Here is a 27,240-nt window from a genome sequence, read left to right on the forward strand (position 1 = left end):
GGGCATCCAAATAGGCAATCAGTAATTTACTAAGATATTTAAAACACCTCCTGGTTTCCTGTGATGGGAAGAATACAGCTGGTGTGTGGTCCTCTGCCTGCTGCTCTGCAGGTGATGGTCTCCCCAGCTCCCCTGGTCGCTCTGCCTCTCAGCTAGGACCCTTCCACACACTCCCCTCACAGCCAGAAGGGGACTTTCAGAAACAGATCTGATGACATGGTGCTGCCACTTAAAGCCATCTGTTGCACCTGCCCGGCCTCCACCTACTCAAGAGAAGCCACGTGTGAGTGTTGTTACATTTATTTATTAAAAGCTGCTATAGTTGGGTCTGGAATGTCTCCCAAAGCTGGTGTCTTGAAGGCTTGATCCCTTCCCTAGTAAGAGGCCGTGGAAGCTTTAGGAGATGGGTCACTGGGGGTGTGACTTGAAGGAGCTGTCTGGAGCCTGACGCTTTCTCTCTTTGTGCTTCCTGGCCACCATGAGGTGAGCAGCTTTGGTCTACCACATGCCCCCCCACCATGATGTTCTGCCTCGCCACAGCCCTAAAGACAGCAGCACCAAGTGACCATGGACTCAAGCCCTCAAAACCAGGAGACTAGCTGGGCGAGGTGGCCATGCCTATAATCCCAGTGGCTAAGGAGGCTGCGGCAGGGGGGTTGCAAGTTCAAAGCCAGCCTCAGCAACATCGAGGTGCTCAGCAACTCTGTGAGACACTGTCTCTAAGATAAAAATATAAAAAAGGCTGGGGATATGGCTCAGTAGTCAAGTGCCCCTGAGTACAATCCCTAGCACCCCCCAAACAAAGCAAACCATGAGCCACAATAAACCTTTCTTCCTTTAAGGTGATTATCTCAGGTATTTGGCCATCACAATGGAAACCTGACAACACAATGCTGCCCACGGCCTTCCTGGGTCTTTGCCGCAGCCTCCACTACTTTATANAACCCAGGGCCTTGGGCATGTGAGGCAGGCACTCTACCAACTGAGCTCTATCCCCAGCCCTCTAGAATCCTCTTTGGCTTTGGATGAGTCATCATAACCAGAATCAGCATCACATCAGAATTATGATGAGCAGGAAACAAGAGGAAAAGGTTCAGAGAGCCAAACAGGACTCTCCACCAGACTTGTTTTAGATTGATTATAATAGACCTATTCTAGGCAATTTAAACATAAATTGATGCTCTGAACCTTAACCAGGTAATCATGGGGGAGCATGTGACAAACTTCAGACAGCTTCAGTGATATTTATCAGGCTCAGCTGGACCCCTGGCTTCCCAGCTGTTGGCAAAATGCTGGTATGTTTATTGAGGGACTGATTGTGAGCTATGTCCCCAGGACTGTGTGCCGCCCAAATCCAATCCTCAGTCTTACCTGCACTGTCTTAAGTGTTATGCTGTGCTGATTACAATAGGTGGCTTAGCTACCTTGTAGGTTATCCATGGCAGATTTTGTTGACTCTGTCCAGTGACATTGTGCCCAACCATCAACACATTGTTCTGCATCTAGTGAATCCTTAATAATTATTAATTGATGAGGGCATTTTCTCAGTCTGAATGTTTAAACCACATGTTCTCTGAATATGATATGAGTTGCAGCATATTTTAATTAAATACTGACAATTTTAATTCTGATTGCTTATTCTAATACTCCTGAGTTGATAGCATCGAGCTAATGGCTTGTTCAGTTTGGAAGATATTAGCAGCAGGGTGCTGCCAATTACCCAAACATAAGATCATAATAATTAAAATCTGATATTGCTCAAAATGAACTCCTTTAAAACAATTTATATCCCACAAACACACACAGATGCAGGCATGTAAGTGCCAACGTTCTCAAGAATTTATAGCACCTTAGAGAAACCTTGTCCATTCCTTTCCAAAATGAAAAGTTTTCTGTTGATGTGATAAAAGACGCCTTACTAGGTTCAGGGGAAATGTGTATTTCCACTGATCAATTTCTGAGTTTCCCAGAAGAGGGGAGCCACAGAGAAATCCTGAAAACTAATGACTGTGGAAGCAAAGTCTATTTGTACTTTATTGCACCAATCAGAGTCTAAACCACTGAATCAGAGAAGGAGACAAAGGGAAGTCTCGTGTGTACTGGCTGGGAGCTGGGGTGGGGGGCTGGGGATAATGGAGAGAAGAGATGAGCTCTGAGCGTGCAGAGACGGAACAATTTGGAAAGAGGATCCAAGAAGGCAAACACACCATATTGCACCCATTCATTGCTTCCACAAATGAACACTGAGCATCTATCATGCCCCAGGCATTAGAGACCCAGGGTGCTTGCAGCAGAGCCTGATCCTATACCAGACATGCATGTGTGGGCTTTACTGGGCTGTGAGACCCCTCAAGTTGTATGCAAAATCTCATGTGCATGGGTATATATGGGTGAGAACAAAAATAGATGGGCACTTATTTTTTTTCTCATGGGGACAAGGTACACAACATGGATCACATTTTCCAATCCTCCAGGGACCCTTAAAAGGTAAGTAAACATGATAATAGAATATGCCTTCTCTAGTCTTTCTCTAGAAAGAATAAACAAACCAAGATAAATCCAAACAAGTCAACAAACATTGATGTTTTCCTTTCTTTTTTACTTTGGTAAAGTTAAAAAATATTTCCTATAGAACCTCTACATCCCAAAGGAAATATAAAGATCCCTCCCCCAATAATAGAGCATTAGAGGACACAGTTGATTGACATGCTCTTGGCAACAGAGTTGTGTCACTGGAGATGATTTGAACGAACGGCCCCAGTACTAATCCTTGGTTGGTCGTGTAAAGAACCCTCCAGTGGACAGGCCAGGAGCCCCTTCTCCTAACAGCTGTGACTTCTGAGTGTTTGTTACATTCCAAGCCAATGTCAAAAGCTTTACCTGCACAACGCTACTCCAGCTAATGCTACTTGATGACGGTAGAATCATTACTAGTCCTGTTTTACAGAAAAGGAAACAGGTTCAGGGACAATCAGTAACAGGTAAAGTTCTACAGCTGGAAGTTTTCTGTAATCCCCCTCCTTCCCCTCAAGAATAGTTATTCACAGCAACACCATGAAGCTGAGGTTGATGTTAGGAAACGAAAGCCACCGTAGAAACCCAAGTCCACCAGATAGTTTTCTCTCACATGAGACTATGAATTAATTTAAAGAGTGTTTAAGAGTTGTCTCCTGGAAAGCAGTATCAGGGCCCAGATTTTGTGCAGAATTATTTTTTAAATATTTTTTTTAGTTGTAGTTGGACACAATGCCTTTATTTTATTTATTGCTATGTGGCACTGAGGATCGAACCCAGTGCCTCGCACGTGCTAGACAAGTGCTCTACCACTGAGCCAAAAACCCCAGCCCCAAGAATTGTTTTTCGTTTGTTTCTGTTAGTGGTAACTGAATACAGGAGCCCTCAACTACTGAACTGCATCCCCAGCCCTTCCTTATTTTTTATTTTGAGACAGGCTTTCACTAAGTTGTCTAGGGCCTCCTAAGTAGCCCAGGCTGGCCTTGAACTCGTGACCCTCCTGCCTCAGCCTTCCTAGTTACTGGGTTTACAGGTGCGCATCACTGTTCCCGGTCTCAGAATTGACTATAAAGTTTCCAGAAAAAGTGGATTTGAACTGAGATGGTACAGTGGAGTTGTGGGGAAGTGGGGAATTCTTGAGGATGTAGGACTGAGAACTTCACAGTTTCAAAATCCTGGTCAGCATAGCCTGGCAGCATGGAAGCTTTTCTTACCATCTGGACTGTATTTATGCTTCCCCTGCTCCTTAAAACATTAAGTCACTTAAAACAACGTATTGTGACATTATTTCAAACCTACAGTTGCAAAAATAGTACAAAGAATTCCTGTACACCCTTCACCCAAATCCCACGACAGCTAACATTTTACCACATTTGCTCATCTTTCTCTCTCTCAGTAAACATCTCATCTTCTCATATTTTTTCAAGGAGACAATATGATGCTCTTTTGCCACTCCTGGGTGTATTTCCCCCAAACAAGGATATCTGCTTCCATAACCACAAAACAACTGATCAAATCATGAAATGATCACAGGTAAGATACTAATTCTCCTACAGAACTTACTCAGATTTCACCAGTTGTCCCAGTTGGACCAGCAGAAGAAAATCCCAGTCACCCGTGGCATTTGGTTGTCATGTCTCTTCAGTTTCCCTCAGCGTGGAATAGTTCCTTGGCCTTCTTTGTCTTTCATGACACAGATATTTTTTTAAAAACAACAGGTAAGTGATTTTGTTGAATGTCTTTTAATTCGAGCTTGACTGACGTCCTCATTAAATTTAGATTTTGCACTTTGGGCAGGAGTATTGCAGAAGTCACTTTGTGCTCTTCTCAGTATGCCATTTTGGGGGTACATAAAACACCTCTCCACTCGTGATATCGACCTTGACCCCTTTGGTAAGCTGGTATCTGCAAGGTTTCTCTGCTGAGAAGGCACTGTTAAGTTACTGTCCCCCATCTTTTATTTTCACTATTGTGGATTGAAATGAGGCCCACTCTACACTTGATCTATACCTCAGCTCCCTAAGACAAGGTCTTGCTAAGTTGCCCAGGATGGCCTTGACCTGGGATCTGCCTGCCTCAGCCAAGTAGCTGTCATCACAGGAGTGCACCACAGTGCTCCACCACTGCCCCTTTTAACATTACGGATTTTTAAAAAAAATTGTGGTAAAATACACAAAATTTACCACTTTAACTATCTTGGGTGTCCAGTTCAGTGGAATTACTACAGTCACACGGCTCTGTGACCACACCACACCCGCCCACAGAACTTTTCCAAGTCTGCATCTGCCAATATTGTGCTGCAATATTACATGGAAGCCCTTGTCCTTATGACTCATGTTACTGCCTCTAGGAAACCCAGAAAACTCTCCTCCCCAGACACAAAGGCAGGCTGAAGGTCACCATCACAGCATAACTCCTGTTCCCACCTTCTCTGCTCCAAGATGTGCAAGCTCAGCTCCTCTAAGGGACAAACAGGAGGACTTGGGCAGGTGCACTCTAGTAACAAAGGACAAACACTTTCACAAACCTGTCCATAGTGGACAAGACCAAGAAAGAAGATGGCTTCACCTTCCACAGAGCCAAAAGTGTATTGTTGGTTTTGTTTAAACCCCAATTTTCCTTCTACAACCTATTTTATTTTTCCCCAAAGGTGTAGGCTTCACTGAAAACCAGTCCCTGGTGGCCACCAAGTTACTTTTTATCCACATGATTGTGACAACTCTAAGCTCTTCTTGTAAAAAAGTCATAGAGTATTTGTGTTTTTGTGACTGCCTTATTTAACATAACCTAATGTTCTGAAGTTTCATTCATGAATATCCCTGATAAAATACTATCAACTAACCTACGGACCTGAGATTTTCATCGGATTAGCTTGTGTCCAAATTTCCTTCCTTAGTAAGGCTGGATAATGTTCTATTGGATGGAGATGCCACATCTTATTTACCGGCTGGTTGATGGACATTTGGGTTGCTTCCACTCTTTGGCTATTGTGAGCCATGCTGTCACGAACATGGGTGTACAATGACCTCTTAGAGATCCAGTTTTTAATTCTTTTGGCTATATGTCCAGAAGCAAATTATTGAACCATTAATTCTCCTTTCTTAATTAATATGTATTTTGAGACTATGCAAATATCCTGTAATTTTTGTCACACTTTTACCCACAAGTTTTAGCATCTGTTGATTCCTGAGTTGATTATTTGAACGACTGCCAAGTGGCGATTTTTTAATTTCAAAATTCCTTTGACATTTATTATTTTAGCATACCACAATAGGGAGAACCCCACCACCACCTTATTTATGAATATGGACTCATTTTATCCAGTGGGTTATAATCCTTGACTCCGGGACTTCATTCTTCCGAGCAATTCTTTTCTACGTGACTCCCCAAAGCACAAGCTTGGGGAAACGCACGAGCTCACCCCGCGGCCCACCAATGAGCAAGTGCAGCCCGCCAGCCCTGAGCCCTGGCAGCTCTCCCGGCCACGCCCCAGCGGAGTGGGCGGGGCCCTCGAGCACTTCACTTCCCGGCGGCCAGGCGACGTCATCAGCGCGCGCGGCGCGCGCAGCCGACCGGGAGGGCCCGCGGGGGCGGAGGCATGGCGGACGTGTTGAGCGTCGGGGTGAACCTGGAGGCCTTCGCCCAGGCCATCAGTGCCATCCAGGCGCTGCGTTCCAGCGTGAGCAGGGTGTTCGACTGCCTGAAAGATGGCATGCGGAACAAGGAGACGCTGGAGGGCCGGGAGAAGGCCTTTATCGCGCACTTCCAGGACAACTTGCACTCGGTCAACCGGGACCTCAAGTAGGTACCGGCCGAGGGGCCGGCTCGGGCANGCCCACCCCTCGCGAGTCCTACGGGTCAGGGCTATTCCCCTTCCGTTTGCGCCGTCCTCTCCGGTCTCTGCCAGCCCCTCGGGGACCCCCTCACCCCGGGCCCCGCCTCCCGGTCTCCATTCTCCGGGCTCCCTAGTCCTGGCTGTTTCCCGCCTCCCTCATCTCGGCTCTGGTGGTCCGTTCCTGAAGAGGCGGCGTGCTCTTCGCAGAACTTCCACCTCTCCTCCGAGCTTAGCAGGTTTCCCACCTGTAGGCCCTCTCCTCCCGGTGGTGTCTGGTCAGACTGTGCTGAGAGTCCGCACAGGACCTGACCAGCACTGCTCAGACCCAGGTGAGTGCATTGGAACTGATTGACCCAGTTGCTCGCCCCCGAACTCATCAGTTGTACCTCACCTCACTCCCAACATGACAAAACAGGCCCTGATCTGTCGTTCTTTCTTCCTCTGCTCCTTCTCAACCACCTGCTCAGCACTGTCACTGCTCCTTGATTGGTCCTGTTCAGCAGATCTTCTTCAGTAGCGACCTGATCTGTAATTGTTAGCCAGCCTGTTCACTTAAGCGAACCCCTGCCCCCAGCAACTCTTAATTTGTGGTCCTTTAGGGCTAGGGATCGTAAATGCCCGTCTTTCTTAAAGTCATCTTCTGCTTCGAGTCTTAATTCATAAAAATTAAATGAGTAGATGTTTGTAAAATGCCAGGCACATGGTAGGTACTTGATGCTTAGGTCCCTAGGTCCCAGACTTACCTTTCCTTTTTTAAGGGAGTTAGTGCTTCCCAGGAAGATTCTTGGCTGGATTATTTTTTATTTGTTTTGATGGTGCTAGGGATCAAACTAAGGACCTCAAGCATGCTGGGCAGGTATTTTACCATTGAAATAATCCTCAGCCCAGATTTTTTTTTTTCAATTTGGTCTCCTTAGTAACAGAGCGAAAAGAGTTGGGATAGAAGGTGGCCAAATGAAGGATACCTTTACCCCATTCTCAGTAGTTGCCATAAATCATATCCCCCTCCTCAGCTGCCACATCCACTTCTTGTTCTTAGGTGTGGTACCCAGCGCCAGTTAATACTTTCCCTACTTGAGGGAATTTCCTGGTTGGTGGTTCTTTGCTTCCATTTCCATTTTCTCTGATTTGCTTTCCTTTGCAATTGTCAAGGTATTATAACCCTTCACCATTTTAGAAACTTTAAAAATGTTAACATTACCCTTTTGCTTTCTTAAATCTTTGTACAGTAGTGTCAAGGAGAAGGAAGCTGAAGATTCTGGAAAGAATGTAGTGTGAGAAGCTGTGTGCTAAGTCTTTTGTTGGCAGTTGGGGACTGGCCTCTAAGAACATGCTCCTGTAATGTGCTTTTGCTTTTGCTGTTGGCTCACTTTCTCGAGCTTCTCCAGAGTTTTCCTGCTAGACTGAAGTGTGTTTGTTTGACATGGCCCCCTTTGTGGTGTCTTCCCATCTCATTTGTTTATTTTATCTCTTCTTTGTTTTGCTAAGTGTTACCATCTGTGAAGCATCATGTACAAATCTATTCCTATGTGAATGATAAATAATCATCATTTATTCAGGTACTTGCTGTTCTGCCAAATGCAGGGATCTGCACGTGGGTCTTAAAACCCTTAGTGAGAGGCAATGTTGTACCACATTGCAAAATTCCAGAAAGTCTCCTCCTACCGCGGAGACTTAATTCGAGTCGTTAAATCCTCATTTCAGCAGTCTTGCTGATTTTTGTGCCCTTAACCTTTTTTCTCCTTTGCAACAGCACCAGGGAGCCCTTTTTAAAATTAAGATAAAATCCCATAATGGGGTTTTCTTGGTTGTCCCTAATTTTTTGTTTTGTTTTGGTACCGGGGTGCTTAACCACTGAGCTACTTCTGAGCTCTTCTTTTATTTAGAGAGAGGGTCTCGCTGAATTGCTTAGGGCCTCTTCAAGTTACTGAGACTGGCCTGGAACTTGTGATCCTCCTGCCTCAGCTTCCCCAGTCTCTGGGACAATAGATGTGCCACTGCCAGGCCCTCTGATGGATACTTTGGAGAGCAGCCTTTAGCCAGTGTGGTCAGCTTCTCTGGAGTTAAGTGAACTCAGGTTTATTTGCTTTATTTATTTATTTTTCAGTGAATTGGAACGTCTGAGCAACTTGGTAGGCAAGCCATCTGAGAACCATCCTCTTCATAACAGTGGGCTGTTAAGTCTGGATCCCGTGCAGGACAAAACTCCCCTCTATAGTCAACTCCTGCAAGCATATAAATGGTCCAACAAGGTAAGGAGACATCATAAATGGAGTTAATAGAGCAAAAGCCAATCGTTCTTGTCTTTCATAAACGCAGAGAGTGAGGATAAGTTTTTATTTTTTAAAATTTTGATTAACATAGTGTTATAGAGTTGGAAATTTTAGAATTTTCCTGTAAGCTATTTTGTAGTCCTTTTAAATCTGAGGACTAATAGTGTTGCCCAGGTGATTGATTACATTTAATCAGCTTGAGTGTAGGCAGCAGCTTTCATAAGCTTTTGGTATTCTATGAGTGAATGTTGGGGTGTGTGCATTCTTGCCTGAGGAAGGTATCATAGTGTTCACCAGATTCTTAAGAGGAGTTTATGACACCCAGAAGGGTAAGGACTGGGGTCTAAATGTTTAGCCACTCACATTGTTTTTGTTCCTGTGTATCATTGTCTGGTCATGGATGGAACAACATCTCTAGCATGCTGTTTGTTAGATTATTTGCTAATTGTTTTAAATAACTGTAAAGGGAAAACTGAACTGTAGTCTAAAAATAACAGGAGCAGTTAGGCCCATAAGCTGGGAAACAGTTTGTTGACGGATGAGTTCCTTTTGTCTGCTATGTGTTATTGCATGTGTTTGTTTTCCTGTTGATAGGGAGCTAGAAAACAAAACAAAAAACCAAACTCTGCAAAAAACCTGAGGTTTGGAGAAGGCTTTATTGGGTAAGGGAACCAAAATGTTCAGGGATTTTGTGGTATTAGGCTGAGCTCATGAGGAGCAGGGTGTGCAGGTGGTGTGGCAGGAATCTGCACACTCTTTCTTCCTGAAGGCCTTCTCTACTGTTGGTGTGATATTCTTCAGGTGCTGGAAAAGATGGCCTGGCGTTTTAGGTTTGAGCAACCCTTAAACCTGAAGATCTCCCAGAGCCTACATCAGGTCTTGAGAAAGGATCCTTGCCCTGCTTGGTAGGTGTCCTCAGAGACATGCGTTGAACCCTGATGGGCTTCTCAGCTTGGATCTCCTGGAGGACAGGAAGTGATACTCCTTGGGATTGGAGTTGGGAAGTTACCAAAAAGACAGTCGAATAATTCATTTTTCTTTTTTATAATGAAATACCAGAAGCAGGCCAACTTTATAAAGAAAAGAATTGTGTTTAGCTTTCAGTTTAGTAGCTCAAGGGCAAGGTGCTGGCTTTGGCCTGACTCTGGTGAGATTCTCAGGGTGAATGGCATTATAACAGTGGGAACACACATGAGAGAAATAGATCACCTCATCAGACAGAAAGACAGAGAGGCTGGGCTCCATAGTCTCTTCTGAGGGCGTGTCCTCAGTTGGCCTGAGGACCTCCCACTAGGCTCCCACGTCTTAAAGGTTCCACACCATCATTGCCGCACTGAGGACTAAGTTTGAAACACTTGACCCTTTGGGGGGCACATTTGAATATAACCAAACCATAGCAGAGGGGATCAGGCAGACAAAAAAATTATAGATGTCTGTGTAGTTGTTGGGACATGGCACTGTTCTAGCCAATAGCCCTGCCCTCAGACTGTTCTGGGAGAGCTTTCTGCTTCTCCCAGGTGTGCTCTTGGTCATCTGCATGAGTTTTCCTGGTGATTGGTGCAATCTGGTCAGTAGGTTCATGGTGTGGATTTATTTCTGGTTGGATTCCTTATAAAATGTCTTGATTTTTTGGTGTTGGGATAAGGAAGTCACTTTGATGTGTCATAGGGGTAAAGTTCTTGAAAGATATTTAGAGTGACGAGGACTTTTCAGTGATGGGAAGATGTAGGCTGATATCAGAAGTATGAGTTACGGGGACCTACATGGGAAGCAACTGGTGTTATGTTGACATGATGACACTGAACATTTGAGTGAAGGTTGTTTAATTATTTTTATTCACTAATTTTAATTGCTCAGCTATTAAAATAGAAGTCTGTGATCCTCACCCTTGCCCCAAGGTGGAAAAGAAAAAATATTACGTATATGGAACCTCTTGCCTTAGATGCTACAGGTTAAAAATACAGGTGATGAATCCTATACCAATGTGAGCACATGTGGAATTTTAGGCACGTCTCCAGTCTGGTGAGGTGATGCTCCTACAAAGTAAACTGTATTCTTTCACCAGTTTCCTAGTGCCACAAGCAGAGGAGTATAGTCAGAAGATTGAGCCTTTCGGGGGGCCCAGAAAATGGAGGCCCGGTGAACTGCCTCTTCCCAGCTCCCCAGCTGGACTAAAATTTGGGTTTCCTAACTTAGTTTGCTGTCGTCCCCCCCCCCCCCCTTCTAAAACTTGATGGTTAGTCTTATTTGGTTTAAGGTTTTCAACTATAGAAAACAATTTTTCCCCTTTTGGTTGCATCCAAGAAAGAGTTCACGTTACATTTTATTCATTCAGTCTGTGTGTTTTTTCCTAATTTTCAATGCTTTAACAAAGAATGGAGATGACAACAAATGCATGTTACCTAGGTCCTCAGGCTATTACTCTTTCCAGGACAGACATCACTAATCAACCATTGCTTCTTTCCTGCTGATACTGTGTGTTGGCTCAGAATCCTTGCAACTCTGGTCATTGCCAGTTACTTATAGGAGGGCTGCAGGGAAAGCCTGTTTGTTATTTGTGTTACAGTAGGTAATTTCCTATGTGACTGTTGTTTATGCCTTACCTTACACTGGGAAGGAATTAAGGTGGATTATAAGAATCCATAAGACCCAGAAAGAAGAGGAAGAACCGGACAAGGATTCTGTATAAATAAACTCAAGAAATAGCCTGGAGAAATAAGCTAGCATTCCAATTTCCAGCTGGCGACATAAAGAGGCAAACAATTAATTATGTGTGTTTATCTTCTCTTGCAAATGAAAAGAGCTTTTTAATTGCTCAAGCTTTCACCATTCATCATTTTACCCTCAAAGATTTGAAACCAGTAAGTGCATTAATATATTAAGTGAAGTTTGGGGTAACTTGCCAATGTCAGCTTTCTGCGCTATTGGCTAAGAATTGAAGGAAGTGTGGGGAAGGCTTTGACACTGCCCGTTATGTGGTGAACTTTCTGTTTTATGTGCTGTTGGCCATAGAAAAGTCTGATGCATGCCTAATGACTAATTATTTTCTTTAGGGGATTTTCGTAATTTTTGTAAAGTCAGTTGGAATAATAATTACATGGAGTTGGTATAATTGTTAGAATAACACATTTAAAAATTAATCTAATTTAGTAAATGATGTCAAATAGCTTTGAGCAGCACTTTTCCTGTGCTGAACTGGAGAAAGAATTTAGCTTTTAACTATTATGCACCTATAGATAATTGTTCTGTGGAAGGATGACAAGCTCTCTTGACTAGGGCAAAAAATAATTGGCATCAACACTACTCTTGCTATAAAATAGTTGGTGCAGCCTTTGTTGCTTATTATGTTCTAACTTGCTCAGGGTTAGGCCAGATTTACCATGAAGGTCCCTTTCTCTTGTTCCCAGTGTCCTGTCACCAGGCTTTAATTTCAGCCTTGACTTTATTTATTTGTGGCAATAGGCTAATCATATAAAGTTGTCCCTTGGTGTCTGTGGAAAGATTGCTTGCAGGAGTCCCCCAATCTCCAGGATGCCAAGTCCCTTATATGAAATGGTTATATTTGCATATAACATATGCATATCCTTCCATATGCAGTGTTGCCCAGACTGGCCTTGAACTTGAGTTCACGTGGTCCTCCCACCTCAGCCTCCCCAGTAGCTGTGATTATGGGTTGATGCACCATTGTATCTGGCTCCTTCCATAGGCTTTAAATCCTCTCTAGATGACTTATAAAGCTTAATACAATGTATGGACTATGTAAATAGTTGCTATGCTATATTGTTTAGGTGATGATGGAAAAAAATTTGAACATTTTTAGTACTGATGCAGTATTTTCCATTAGCAGTTTCCCAAATCTTCAATGGGCAGACCACAGATAGGGAGCCAACTGCATTTGCCTGGAAAATCAGACTAGGTCTTTGCATTTCCCTAGTGATGCTGGGAGCAACAAAGTCCCCCAGAGCATCACTTTCTGCTGGGGTTAGCATGGGCCCAGTGCAAGATACTGTTGCTATCCCTTTTATTTTTAACTATGCTTTTTTTTTTTTTTTTTTTTAATTAAAGAGAACCTTTCTTTTTCAGGTATAGTTGCTTGAAACTCTGAAGATATTTGCTTCATTCTATCCTCCTGAACTGTTATCAGCATCTAGTTACTCCGGAGCTATATGTTACTCTGGTGTTTGTTTCTCCATGTTTAAAGGTGCTCTTCCTGTTTTTGCATCCTGGAGTGGACAGGGTTGGAAGTGTTCTACAGTGCAGCGCTGAGCTTTTCCTGTAGGGACCTTGTCCTCTTTTAAGGGTAAGCTAGAGAAGAAGAGAGGTACCGTGACCCCCCTCTTGTTCCTTGTTTGGAGTTGCTGGCATCTAGTAAGACTACTGTACACAGTAAGCATGAAATTAAAATTAACTGAATGAATGAAAGAATAAATAAAAGATTTTTGTGTTGAATTTTTAATTTATAGCCCCTTTGGTGGCTTGTGTGCTTGTATTTTTGATGAAGTACGGTAAGGGCATTTCCATTTTCAGCCATTACTGGGAAGTCTAATGCTGTTGATAGATGAGAAAAAACTCTGAGTTGGTGTGATGATGACCAGGGCTGGCTTCCAGGATGGTAATTTGGAAGGATAGGGCTAGGTTGGTGGTGATGATAAGCTCTTTGAGGGCTGAGGTTGGCAGTTTCATCCATGTTGTTTGTCACTGTTGTGCCCTGCAAAGTGAGCCGAGTCAACAGCCAGTGCTTAGGAGGGGATGGGACTTGGTAGAAGTCTCTTGGAGTTGACTAAGTCAGGCTGATTTGAGCAACTACACCTGATACCAGGTGTTCTGTGGCAGCTGTCGCGTTGACAACAATGAAAACACTGTCTAGAAAGGGCAGAGTTGACGCCATTGCTCTTGGGGTTGTTTCACTTTGTGAGTACTGAGAACTCACTTGTGTTCCTGTTGTTTTCCTGGCCACCAGGCCCATCTCTAACTTGTTCTCTCTGCATAGCTGATCCATGTTTAGGGAACACTGATCCATTCAGGATGTAATAGAAAAGAAAGTCACTTAGATGCTTTCAAAGCTTAGTCATCAAGACTTTAGGACCAGTCAGTGTTCTGGATTATCTTTGTTCAGGTACCATTCTTTCTTTTTTGGGGAGTAGTAGGAACTGAACCTGGGATATTCTATCACTGAGGTATATCCCCAGACTTTTTATTTTGAGACAGGGTCTTCCCAATGTGCTTAGGGCCTCACTAAATTGCTGGGGCTGACCTTGAACTTATGATGCTCCTGCACCAGCCTCCTGAGCTGCTGGGATTTCAGTTGTGCACCACCACACCCAGCTTCAGGTACCATTGTTACAGGTGCTCTTTCTCCTAAATCCTTCTTGATAGCACCCACTCAGAGTGGACTTGCTATAGTGTCGTGGTTTGACTGCAGTATGGGCTGCTCTGGTAAGCCTTGAACCCCAAACTTTCCTCTTTCCTCCCACCCTCAAACCCTGACACCCCGGGAGCCATTATGAAAATAACAGAGTAAGACAAACAAATAGAAGAAACAATGAAATGAAACACGTCTCCTGGACTTCTAGACCCTGTAAGATTGAGACAGGTAATGGCTTAGGTGTGCATTCTGCAGCCAGACTGCAGAAGGATGTGGTCCTTTCCGCAGAAAGACTGGCTGGAGGCGAGGGAAGCCTGGCTGGGAGTGACTGGGAGTTTTGGTGGGGAGTTGGGAATTGAGGGCAGTAAAGATGGGGGAGGGCCCTGGGAGAACTGCAAGGTGGGATGAGAAGACTGCAGAGGAGGGGAGAAGGGCACATCCACTTCAGGCAGATCATCCCTTCGAACTGAGGAGGATAAGACCTTCTTCCCAGGAATTGGAATTCTGATGGGTCCAGTAGTCCTTTACCTGGTGGGAAAAAGTGCTGTGGACCACTGTAGGATTTTTAGGTTTTTGTTTGTTTGTCTGTTTCTTTAGGAAATGGTTTGAGCATAAAACCCAGTTTGGATCATGTCCATGGTGTCACTTGGGTGCCTTTTACCAGCAGGGCGGTGGAGTCAGCTCTTGAGCTTTGTGATGGGGTGAAGGATGCCACCTGCCTGTGCTTAGCCTCTCCAGTTGCTGCAGGTGGGCCATGGCACTTCTGCCTGTGGGTGGTTTGGGGTGAGGGAGCCTAGCACATTCGTGGTGCCTAGAGCAGTGCTTGCGGGTGAACGTGCAGTTTGATCCCAATGGCAGCACTTCTGTCAGGTCGTGTGTGTTCTGGGACACTGGGCAGAGTATTCCGGAGACTGATGTTTAGTCTTGGCCGTCCCTGGCCCAGCTGGGTGACTTCATGCCAGTCATCTTACTCCTCCAGGTTCTACATCCTCGTTGGTGGACTGAAAGGTTGGACTGGATGACCTCTCAAGGCCCTTTCAGCTCTGACTTGGGAAAGTTCAGCTGTTAGCGATGGATTCCTCTGGGGACAAAATGAAAGCCACCCAGGACCTGGAGGGAGTCTTTCCATTCCTTCTTGTCCAGGAACATTTTTGAAATCTGTTCTCCAGAGCATCTCATTGTGGCAGAGCAGAGCAGCTGCCCTCAAAGACTTCAGTGGAAAATTACCTGGCAAAGGTTCTCCAGCAGCCCTGGCCTCTTGTAATACACCGGGTGTGAATGTTGATGAAGATCAAGTGACACCCTGGTAGTTTAAATGGTTTCCATTTCAAGGCTTTGAAGTTTTACTTATTAGTGGTGGCTTGTGAGAATCGTTACTTTATTGTTGCTGGAATCAGGTTGGAACCCCCTCCTTGTCTTTCTGGAAGGGAGAACAGAGCTCTCCCTAAGCTTCAGTGGCCTGACCCTGCGCAGCTGCAGAAGCAGCTGACAGCCCCGCAGGACTTGTTCTGTTGTGGGGGCTCTTTAGATACCCTCTTTGGCTCTCTTCCGTTTAGCTTTTTTTGGACTGGTGAGGTTTGTGTGGTTTGTCCAGAACCTTCTGTAGACTTCAACTAGAGCCTCAAAAGGGTACTATCTCGTCTTTTCCCGGAATGTTAGGTAGAGAGGAAGACATTTTTCTTCATGCTTAGCTGCACGAGGCTGGTGGGAAGGACGCATGCCACTGTGTACAGGAAGAGTCTCTTGTCCTGCCTCTTGTCACTTGTCTTTTCTTCTTGGTGGTTTGGGCTAGGATTAGAGCTGCAGGGATATCAGTGCTTCTGTGGCTTCACTTAGCAGCCATGCAAGATGACAGCTAACTGTCACCAGCCTAGATCTCCCCTGAGATCCAACCTTTGTATGAAACTGCCTGCTGGACACTCGCCCTTAGACGCTCATGGGCCTTATGGACAGAAGCAGCCCAGAACTAAAATACCCTCACCCCTATCTACTCCGTGTGGTGGGTGGCCTTGTCCAGCCACATGCCCAGACTCCACTGTCATCCATGGCCACCGCGCAACCTTCAGACCCACTGACTGAGCTCTGCTCTTCCCTCCTCACAGCCTCTCAGCTCCTCCTTCGTTCGGCCTGCTGCTGCCCAGGCGGAGCCTCGGTGGTCCTCGCTTGAGGCCATGCTCCAGGCTCCCCATCTGCCCTTCTTCCCCGCAGCTCTTGAGGGATCATTATAAAGTCAAAGTCTGATTTTGTGGCTCTTTGGCGACTCCTTCCATCTCTTGGGAGGCATTCTAGCAACAGTGCTCAGGAAGCTGGGTCTGGAAGCAGTCAGACCTGTGGCCAGATGACCCACCTCATCTGTGGCATGGGGCCAGCAGTCCTGCCTCTTCGGGTAGTTGTGCAGGTACCCGATTAGCTGCCCAGGTGAGTGTGTGCATCACCTGTTGATCATTGGCAGTCTCAGGGAAGCCCAGGGCTCTCTTCACTAGCCACCTCTCTCCCTCCCGCCCTTCTCTCCTCTTCCTGAGGAAACAGAAAAGCTAAAACTTCCTATGATGGACCATTTCAGATACACACGAAAGTAAGGGCTGGATAGTGACCCTCACATCCCCTGCTTCAACAGCCAAGTGCATTTTGCCCATCTTGTTTCCTTATCTCCCTCCCCCACCTGCTCTCCTTGTTGGGTGGGGTGGTAGGGTGGGGGCTGGAGTAATTTAGGGCACTTTCCAGATGCGGTGTCATTGTCTGCAGATATTTCAGTGTGCAGCTCCCTCCTTCCCACTCTCCCTGTGCTTCTTTTGCCAATTGTGTTCCAAAAATTAATTGCAGTTCTCCAAGGGGCCATGATCTGTTTGTCCCAGGGACTTTGCACATGTCCTCCCTCCTTTCTCTCTTAGTTATTCAGGGCTCAGCCTAGTCGCTACCTCCTCAGCAAAGCCTTCTAAGATGTGCCTCTGTTGTTGCTTTTACCCACTCGTTTATTGGCCTGTTTCCCTCACAAGGTGAAGCCTTATTCTGTTAGGACTGAGACTCGGGCCAAGTTATCAAATACCTGAGGGCCTCAGTCTGTTGAACCATCCAGTGGGCACAGTACTGATCTCACAGGATGGTTCAGAGCGTCTGATTAGGAAAGTACCGTTCTAGTCCCAGAAAGGATGCTAGTGGCATTTAGTGAATAGTAATTATTTGTGTCAGTTCTGTGTGTGCAGTATAGCAGTATTTGAACCCAGTTAAATTGAAGCCCTGGCCTCTCTTCCTCTCTCCTTTTTAGATTGTGTTTTTCCCTTCGGAGTCTGTTCAGATTGCTTCACCTTGACCTTTCGCAGACTGTGTGTGCTTGTTAGGTAAGGAGAAGTGAGAGGAAACAGGCATGGGCTGGTGCCAAGTCCGTCCCTGTTCTCTAGGCTGCCCTGGGCTGGGGTCAGGCTTTCTGCTGGTGCAAGGGAGGCCAAGCCAGGGCATCTGTTTTGCCTCCTGCTCACTGCGCTGTCCCTTGGCTTCTGGAAGCTGCATTCTGCCTTCCCTCTGTGCGGCCAGCTTTGCTGCAGTCACTTATTTGTTTTTGGAGGCCCAGCTTGCTGCAGTTTCTTGCTTGGTAAATCTTTTGCTGGGCTGTTCTGCTTGCTTTTCCTTGTTGACTTGATAAAGTGAATGGAACTCCTCAGGACCCTCACTTGGCCCCAGGAACAGTTTGCTCAGTTAGTACGTTCTGGCAAGTCAGTGACTTCTTGTTCGTGGTGCCCTGCTGCCTGAGGAACCTGAGCAGCTCCCTGTCCCTGCTGCCTGCCACCCTCTGCCTGGTGTGCCCTGTAGCTTTATGAGCACATTCTTTCCTGCTTCCTCCTCCAGTCCCTATAAAGCGTTCTTCAGAGCTGACTGAAGCTGTTTTTGCCCCCCAGTCTCTGGGTGGATGTGCTGGCCATGCTGTGCTGTGTGCTGTCTGAGGTCTCTTTTTCTCCAGGGTTGGGACTGTGGAGTCAGCTTTGGGTGACTGGAATCTAGTGCGTAGTAGCACTTAGTGATTGAGCACCACCCCACATATTTCCAGACACACTCGTCCTTGGACTGAGTTAGAGCTCACAGGAACCTCAGCTGTCAGGTTATCACACCTCATTTTCTAGAGGGAGTGACTAGTGTGTGGCCACACTGCTCGCCCTCTTAGTGGGACCAGCAGTATCTTGGCAGCTTGAAAAGAGAATGCCAGGTGGGTGTCCAGAACAAAAGAGGTTTCTTTTACTGTTGAGGCCTGTTAGATACTGCCCTTTCCCCTTGAGGGACCCACTGTGAGGGAGGCAGGAGCAGTGGTCCATACATAAGACATAACAGAATCTCCAGGGACAGGTGGGATGCATGACAGCTAAGTGTGTGGGACCCAGCCCAGGCTTGGGCATGGCCCGGGGGAATTGCCTTATGAGCAAAGTAGATTCAGGCCCCTCGGCCTCAGGAGAGACAGGTGTCCTCGCCTGCTTTAAACTCAGGACACCACAAATTGGGATCTTAGCAGGTAATTTGCATCTTTGCTGGCCAACTCATCAGAGAGAAAGGAACTGCCCAGGAGTTCCTGACTGCCGTCTCTGGCATGGGAGGGGCAACAAAGAATGGCTGTGTCAGGATAGGTGTCACCCCCCCCACCATGCCTGCCCAGCTGCCTTCCTTTCTTTTCTGTGGTATGGGGATTGGGTCTAGGGCTGCTCTAGGTATATCCACAGCCCTTATTTATTATTTTTTGAAAGTAATAGGTCTTGCTAAGGTGGGTCTTGAACTTCTCCTACCTCATCCTCCTCAGTTGCTAAGATTATAGGCATGTGCCACTGTGTCCAGCCCCTTTGTCTTTCTTTTAAACAGGAATGGTGCTTAGTCCTGCATTGGGTTCGTGAGCTACTCTTTTCTCCATTTGTCTGTGTTAGGATTAGAGAGCTGCATTGTGCTATGTGTTACTTTCAGTCTGTAGGCTTCTCTGATTATAGACCAGTGTCAGCAGTTGCCACCACTGAGCATGTCCTCAGTGCCTCTCACATTGTTAGAGTTTGGAGGATGAGTGTGCAGCCTGAATGTGTGTGTGTGTGTGTGTGTGTGTGTTACACGCGCACGCGCATTCCATTGTGAAAAAATGGTTGCTGTTTTTGTCAGGTGCTCAGTTTTAATCATTTCCAAACTGGTTTTGGGTGCTGTGTTGTTGGCTAGGACATACCCAACCCATCCATTCAGTATATATTTATTGAGCATATACTGTGTGCACTGTTGTAGACACAGTGGACAGAGCAGATGAATTCCCACCTTTGTGGGCCTAGCTTCATTCAGTTCTCTGACTTGATCAGAGGAGTCCAGTGCCCAAAGCACCTGGTGTTAGTAATTCCTGGGTCTCCTGCTGGTCCCACCCATTCCTTCACCAGTGGCCTTAAATGCCTCAGCTTACTGTTCCTTGTTCTCAGAAAGAAACATAACTCACAGAGGACTGGGTGACATAACTGGCACATGCAGCTTAACTAGAAAAGTGTCTGAACATAAAGGCAGTTGTGCCTCGGCTGTCCAAGTATTTTAAATATCATCCTGTTTTATAGCTTGCTGCATTTTAATTCTGTCACACTCTGAACACAAATGCAGATTTCTTGCTAGCGATATATGGTGTTCTGGTTTATTTGTCCTTGGCTTGTCACTAGTTTGCCCTTAACTCTGTTCCAGCCCAAGACTGTGCTTGTTTGTTGTTGATTTCAAGACAATACATAAGAATACATCTTATATTTGTGTGTGTGTGTGGGGGGTGGATGATCACTTGATCAGCGTGAGGGCGCTGACTTCCTTGCTGCTGCTGACCTAAGACCTGACCCAGTTGGTCTGTTTCTGTCATAAAAAAATGTTCCTCATCTTGTGTGCAGCGAGTGGCGGGCCCTTTACGTCGTCTTCCCTCACCTGCAGGGGATGCACTTCAGGACTTCTTTGGAGGCCTGAAACTGCAGATAGTACTGGACCTGATAACTTAATCCCGTTTTCATCTTAACTGAGTACTGCACTGAGGTTGTAACTTTTGCAGTTTGAGATCCGACAGCAAAATGGCATACATTTCTTTTTCCTTCATAATTTCACGAATAGAAGATTTGTTCTTATGGTGGACCTTAGCAACTTCAGCATATGATTTTTTTTCTTTCTTTATTAAGCTGAGAGCTTTTGCCTTTTTACTTATAGCTTGCACTCACAGCCCCTCTTGGGCATATCTGAATTGTCAGCATCACTACTTTTGTGCTTCGGTCCATTATTAAGTAAAATAAGGGCTCCTGGAGCACAGGCACTGTGGTGCCCCCGTCAGTCTGATCACATGGCTGACATCCTCACGCTGCTCTGAATGACACTCAACTTAAAACTTGCAAATGGTTAATTTCTGAAGTTTTCTATTTAGTATTTTCAGCCTGCTGTTGACTGCGGGTCACTGAGACCGTGGAAAGCTAAGCTACAGATGAGGACAGCTGTGCTTCCAGCTGCATCTGCTTAAATATCCTTGAGATCTGGGAGCCCGAGGCCTTTCTCGCTCCTGTGTGAGGTTTGCCTTCTGCACCCACCTTGTGCCTCTCGGGGGTCAGCTGTGGTCCTTGCTGCTGGTGTTTCCTCCCTTTGCCTTGCTGCCCACCTGCTCTTTATCCAGTTGTCCTGTCAGCAAGATTTGTCTACCTTGCCTTTTAAAACCACATTTTATAATTCAATATGTTTCCCTGAGTTGAACACATTGATCAAAAATAGTGCCTCCTATGTGGTGCTTGTGATCGGAATCACAATGATCCAAGTTTCTAGGTAGACTGGACCTAGTGAGCAGGAAGTGATTAAGTGACCACCAAAGGGCTCCGTTTGGTGATGGAGGGAGTGCATTTTCCTTCTGAAGTCTCTGCCATGGCTCTGTGTGCTGCGGTTCCTCCCCAGGTTTCACCCTCTTCACCTACAAGATGGGGTTGAGGACCTTTCTGTTTCTGGCAGTGAGTGCACCTGGCATGGGGCGGGCACATGGGAGGTACTCCTTGGGTCTTTATCTAGTCCCCTCTCCTGTGCCCCGTCCCCCAGACACTTCACTGAGCTGGTGGAGACTTTCCTGCTAACTGGATCACCTTCAAGCTTGATTTGGATAGCAAAAATGCCAGCTACAAGCGTCTTTAAAATGTTAAAAACCCAGCAACAACAAAACAAAACAGCAGTAGGTTATGGAGGCCACCACTCCCTGTCCTTTGTTTTTCCTAGTCTCAAACAGAGACTGTGTTAATTTTAATTCCTTGGATGCACTCAAACATTGAGATTTGAATGCATTTTCACAGTAGCTCAGACAGCGTGACCACATTATCTTGCAGGCAGTTTGTTGGAATCCTCGGCCAAAATGTTGTGCTGGGGACCTCATCTTGCAAAGCTGGAGTGTAGTAATTTCCAGCAAGATGTCTTGGGGGAATGTTGCCTTCCTGTTGAGACTTCCTCCTGACACTGAAATGTCCTCCGCAGTCACACAGTGATGTGCTCATATTGCTTTCGAGGAAGGATGGTGGAGGTGTCTCCGCAGAGTTGCATTATTCTTAGGAGTTGCGGAGTGGAAAGGGCCTGGCTGAGCTGCCTGGGTCCTGGAGGAACGGGACACTTCCTGCACCCTGGTGTAGTCTAGAGGGCGCTTCCCAATGACTGCATCTCCCATGGTTGACTCCATGCCTCTGTTAATAACAAGTATTTGTTGCCAAATTACTGAGCTGCCTCCCTTCACCAGGACGTTGGCAGCAGCCTCCTCCCTGGCCTCCCTGTCTTCCCACTGCTAGTCTTCTGCCTGCAGTGTCAGAGTGACCTTTCAGATGCAAGTTTGATCACATAGCCCTCCTGCTGAGATGTGTTTCTGACTCCCCGTGCTCAGGATGAAGGCAAACACCATGGTTCTCTGGGGCTGTCTCCCATAGAGCACCACTCTGGCACCTTGTCACCTTGAGGTGCCACATGGTCCCGGTGCCACATCCTGCCAAAACAGGCCTTACCCTCTCCCGAATATTGCTTGACTTACTCCCTCATTTTTGCATATTTGCTTCTACTCACACATTCAGGAGTCTTTTTTACTCCTCCCAAGTTAGGGTGAGGTGTTCCTTCTGAGCACTGCTGCAGCCTCCTCCCCACATTGCCCCATTTCCCATTGCAGCAGAAGTCCAAATTGCCTGGCCTGAGGAGAGGGCCCATGCTAGCCGGGCCTGTTCTCAGTGTAACAAACTAACCAAACACTTTCAGTTCAGTAAGTAGCTTATTAGTCCTCAGAAACAGTGTTATAACTTCAATTCCATTTGTGTTTGGGAGGAGGGGTCAGGGACAGAGCTGGGATTCCAAGTCCCCTCTGCTGAGGGTTGGGGAGGAGGTGGTTCTTCTGTGCCATTTCCTGCACGCAGCTGTAGGAAGGTCTCACTGTGGTTCATGATTCTGCTCATGATTTGGCTTACTGAAGGATAATGCATATTAAGGTGTTTTTTTTTTCTTTTTAAACTAGTTTGGGGATACGAACAGAAGGCAAATTATCTTGATTATTTTGAGGCAGATAGGAAAAGGGCAGAGAAAGGGTACTGTGAAAGTTTCAGAGGCGCCTTGTACTCATTTTAGCACTTTACAGTTCTGAAGCAGGGACACACTCACCATCTCCTCAACCAGGTGAGGCTCAGTTGGTGAAGTTAAGTCATGCTCCGGTGCCTGGGTTCAAGTTCGGCCTCCCCTTACTGGCTCGTGACCTTGGGCAACTTACTCCTTCTCCCCATCTATGAAATGAGGCTGATGACAGTATGCACCCTACAGTTATCAGGCACGTCAGGAGCTGCGTGTCTGAGGGTAGAGTGGCTGGCTCACATTAGCTGTTGGGATGCTCCTTGGCTCTCTGGGAGCTCTGACGGCTGGGGTGGGCTTGGCCTTAGTTTATTGGGGAGGCAACCGGGGTTCCTAAATTTAAGGTGACCCCCATTCACAGGCTTTAGATGGTTGAGAAGAGTCACAGAGCTCTGCCTTCAGCCCCTTCTGCTCTGTTCTCCTCTGCTGCTTCCACAAGGGCAGGCGCTGTGCGGCTGCTTCCTGAGAGTGTGTTACAGCTCCAGGATGAGGACATGGTCTGAGAATGGCTGTATTTTTGGGTGGAATTTCAGAACGTTTCCTTAACTTTGTGCAGAGTGTCTTGGTTCTCGAACATTGATACAAATCACAAGGATTACTGTCAATATTCTTATTTTAAGTATTCAGGTGGGTAGGTTATATGAGGTGCTGGCAAAGGAGAACCTCTAGATAAATTGTCATTTCTTAACATATCTATATCCTATCATACTTTTAGTTTCTTTTTTCTAAAAATTTGAGTTATTGAAGCATGCCTTAGCTCCCTAAGTCTTTAGGGCCATAGAAAGCATTTAGGGTACACTTGTACATTGCTGGTGGGACTGCAAATTGGTGCGGCCAATTTGGAAAGCAGTATGGAGATTTCTTGGAAAGCTGGGAATGGAACCACCATTTGACCCAGCTATTCCCCTTCTCGGACTATTACCTTAAAAGAGTGTACTATAGGGATACTGCTACATCAATGTTCATAGCAGCACAATTCACAATAGCTAGACTGTGGAACCAATCTAGATGCCCTTCAATAGATGAATGGATAAAAAAAAAATGTGGCATTTATACACAATGGAGTATTACTCTGCACTAAAAAATGACAAAATCATGGAATTTGCAGGGAAATGGATGGCATTAGAGCAGATTATGCTAAGTGAAGCTAGCCAATCCCTAAAAAACAAATGCCAAATGTCTTCTTTGATATAAGGAGAACAACTAAGAACAGAGCAGGGAGGAAGAGCATGAGAAGAAGATGAACATTAAACAGGGACGAGAGGTGGGAGGGAAAGGGAGAGAGAAGGGAAATTGCATGGAAATGGAAGGAGACCCTCATTGTTATACAAAATTACATATAAGAGGAAGTGAGGGGAAAGGGAAAAAAAACAAGGGGGAAAAATGAATTACAGTAGATGGGGTAGAGAGAGAAGATGGGAGGGGAGGGGAGGGGGGATAGTAGAGGATGGGAAAGGCAGCAGAATACAACAGACACTAGTATGGCAATACGTAAAACAGTGGATGTGTAACTGATGTGATTCTGCAATCTGTATACGGGGTAAAAATGGGAGTTCATAACCCACTTGAATCAAATGTATGAAATATGATATGTCAAGAGCTATGTAATGTTTTGAACAAACAATAATAAAAATTAAAAAAAAAAAAAAAGCATTTCTGATCTAGGTGATCCCACCAGAACTTATCTATTCCTATGGTTTCAACTAGCCCTTGGCAGAGACCTCATAGAAGTAACTGAAGCATTGGGTACTAATTGTGTGTCTGTGGTTGGGCCTTTGTTGGCCCATGAGTCTGTGGGCATACCTTTTCAGGGAGTAACCCCAGCATTCATCAAGGTTCTTTCATGATTTGTGACTTTGATAAGTGAGAACCATTACTGTGAAGGGAGAAGCATCACTAAGTTTATAAACAAAGAATTTGATTAATAAAATGTTTATACCCTTCTTAAAATACAACACATTTTGCAGTGATTAACATGATAAACTCTATAAAGGTTTATTTTCAAATATTTAAGCCAAAATGATAAAGTCCAAAATATGCCAAATCAGTTTCATTGCAAATTACTACTAGCATAAGGATGAAAAGAAAAATTTTAGAACTGAAAGCAGTAGACCTAGAGGGATGATTATTTTATCCCATGGAATCGTCTCCAGTTCTAACTGTGTTGGGCTGCATGGACCCTCCTGGGTAGCACAGGAGGTGTGTGCCGCAGGTGTGGCATCTTGGTCTTCTGGGCTCCGATTTCACTTTCCCACAGAGAACTTATTTCCAAAGTTGAGGTTCAGCTTGCCTCCTTCAAGGCTTCCTCTGTGTGTCTTTGATCCCACCCTTCTTCCTTTTCTATAATGCCTATTAGTGTTTCAGAAGTGGTTGTCTGTGCAAGCGGGTCTTGTATCAGTCCTTCAGTTGATGAAGGGTGACTGTGTTATTATGGAGAGCTCTCAGAACTTGGGACTCCTTGCTCTGAAAGGATAAAGGGAGGCATTTTGAAACATTTTGAAAATTGAATTTTACTGCTGAGCAACATAGTGTGGTTGGAGCGTATGTAGCTGGGAGAGGTGGTGCGTTAGGAAGGTTCCACAGATATGTGTCATTTACTGGGCTGGTGCAGTCCCTGACCCTGTGTGCTTGTGCAGGAAGACCTTCAGGAGTTGGTCTGACAACAGCCTGGCTGCACCCATGGGTGTGGATCAAGGGTGTCTTCTGCAGCTTTTCCCGCTAACTTGCATTGGCTCCCTTGGGCCCAGCTTCTGCTGTGTCTGTGTGCGGTGAGACAGGTTCGCACTGTAACAGGGTTGTGCTTCCGCCACTGTGCCTCCTGCCAGGGACCTGCTTATTGTTCTACTGCTGATCTTTCCACATGGGGCCTGTTTATGCTCATGGGTCCTTTTCATAAGGAATGGCAGTTGAGTCTGGTTAATTTGTTCTTTTTGTTTTTTTCACCATCTTCAAATGGGGATGACAGTGAGCTCACGCTGGGGAAGAACTGGGCTCGTGCTCAGGGCGTGTTGGCTCTAGTGAGCACTGACACGGAGACAGCCTCGCTGCTGCCCTTCCTCCAGTACCAGGAGGGGAGGTTGGGCAGGGCAGGGCAGATCCTGCGTCCCAGCAGCTCCTCTCTGCAGACCAGGCTCTCGAGCTGTGTGTTGGGCGAGGCCTGTCAGTGGTGGCTTTCCTAAGGGTTTATTTCCAGCCGTGGTGTACACATGACAGTGGGTGTTCAGGCTGTAATGGATCTTGTGTTTAAGGTTTCCCTTGTCATGGCTTAGCAGAGCCCTCCCTCCGCCCGCCCCTCAGTTTGCTGTCTCTGACTCCGGAGAGTAACTGCATCTCTTTGGCCCCATGGCCTGCCAGCTCTGATTTGGTGGCTGTGAGCTGCAGCCTTGGAGCTGTTGGCAGGTTGGTCTTAAGAGAAGCGAGGCACTGGAGCTTGCCAGCACCAATTTGTACTCTGATTAATTTATTTAGTCTAACTATCTTGTATCAACCTGCGAGGATAATTATGCACAAATTACTATTTAAACTTGTAGCTTGTCTCCCTTTCACCAAGCCCCATGCCTGTCCATCGCTTTTCCCCGAAGTCTTTCTAAGAATGATGTTTTTCCTCTTGCCTCCCTGAGGTACCAGACTCTCCAACAGCACACTCTGATTTGAGTTAAAAGCTTTTAAGAAAGGAAAAGCACTGGTTTGGATTCTGATCCCATATGTCCCATTTCACAGGTGGAGACCTGGCCCCTTTTATCTTCACATGTGAGTTAAATTTCATTTCTCTCAGCAGTGAGGTTCTGTAGCTGGCTGCCACTGCTGCTTCTGTCTTTCAAGTCAAGTGGGATTTTCAGTATGGGGCTGGAGAGGTGCATGAGTCCTTGAGGCAGGGGAGGTGGTGTGAATGGTGTGGCGGGCACCCTCACCAAGTGGTTTCTGCTCTATTGAGTGTAAGATGCCGTTGACTGGAAGGTGCGTCGTTCTTCTTTGTCCCACTGCAAAACTGTCAAACTAACATTGTCAGAGATAATTTTCAGACACTGTGATTGTAAGATGTGTCAGGATTTCAGAACATTTTAAAATAAATGAAATATGACATTGGTAATGGGGCTAACTGTAAAATCCTTAGCTTTTGAGTTTCACTGAAACTGTAGAGATGTGGATTTGGAAAGCCTGGACATTTTCATCATTCAGTGACCTTCATTGACCTTCCAAGTTACTGCAAAAGGAGTAATGCACCTTGTCTCTCTGTGAGGTGGGAAGAGGGGGACCAGTAGCCTTATATTATGTATGAGAAAACCGGAACACATGGGCGGTTCCTGTTATGTCATGTTTTTTCTGACTTTCAGATGATCACACTCAACGTGTTTTCACAATCTGAAGTTTTTACTTTTAAAATAGGTGACCAAATCTCATATAATTCTTAGTGCATAAAAAGATAGTACTGTCACTTGACAGTATTTTTCTCTTGAGGACAGAAAATTGTACTGTGCTTATTACTGTCACTTTGGGCCACATGGTGAAGTCTCTGTCGTCATCACCACCATCTTCATCATCAAGGAGGGCATTGACAACTCAAGAGTCTTGAAGGAAGGTCAGCTCAGGAAGTCTTTTCACTTGCATGAATGATGCTTGGGACCACCTGCTAGACAGTCACAGGCACAGAATTTCCAGGCACTAGT

The 27,240-nt window shown here is 45.8% G+C and overlaps 1 protein-coding gene and 1 long non-coding RNA gene across 4 annotated transcripts in view; both read left to right on the forward strand.

The window, feature by feature from the left end:
* Positions 1 to 6,069: 6,069 nt before the first annotated feature.
* The window catches only part of Med27 (mediator complex subunit 27), a 182,628-nt gene continuing 161,457 nt past the window's right edge, over positions 6,070 to 27,240 (forward strand). For 2 of the 3 annotated variants that reach the window (XM_015497409.2, XM_048812841.1), the window contains exons 1-2: positions 6,070 to 6,315; positions 8,457 to 8,601. In XM_015497409.2, coding sequence (XP_015352895.1) covers positions 6,113 to 6,315; positions 8,457 to 8,601 — 348 coding nt within the window. In that variant the 5' untranslated portion in view covers positions 6,070 to 6,112. The remainder of the gene's footprint in view (positions 6,316 to 8,456; positions 8,602 to 27,240) is intronic. The other variant, XM_015497410.2, reaches the window with a different exon arrangement.
* LOC125619627 lies at positions 8,614 to 15,318 on the forward strand. The gene is made up of 2 exons (XR_007351149.1): positions 8,614 to 14,734; positions 14,967 to 15,318. It is a non-coding gene; the product is annotated as an uncharacterized LOC125619627 (long non-coding RNA).

Source organism: Marmota marmota, unplaced genomic scaffold (assembly GCF_001458135.2).
Source record: "Marmota marmota marmota unplaced genomic scaffold, marMar, whole genome shotgun sequence".
Classification (NCBI taxonomy): domain Eukaryota; kingdom Metazoa; phylum Chordata; class Mammalia; order Rodentia; family Sciuridae; genus Marmota; species Marmota marmota.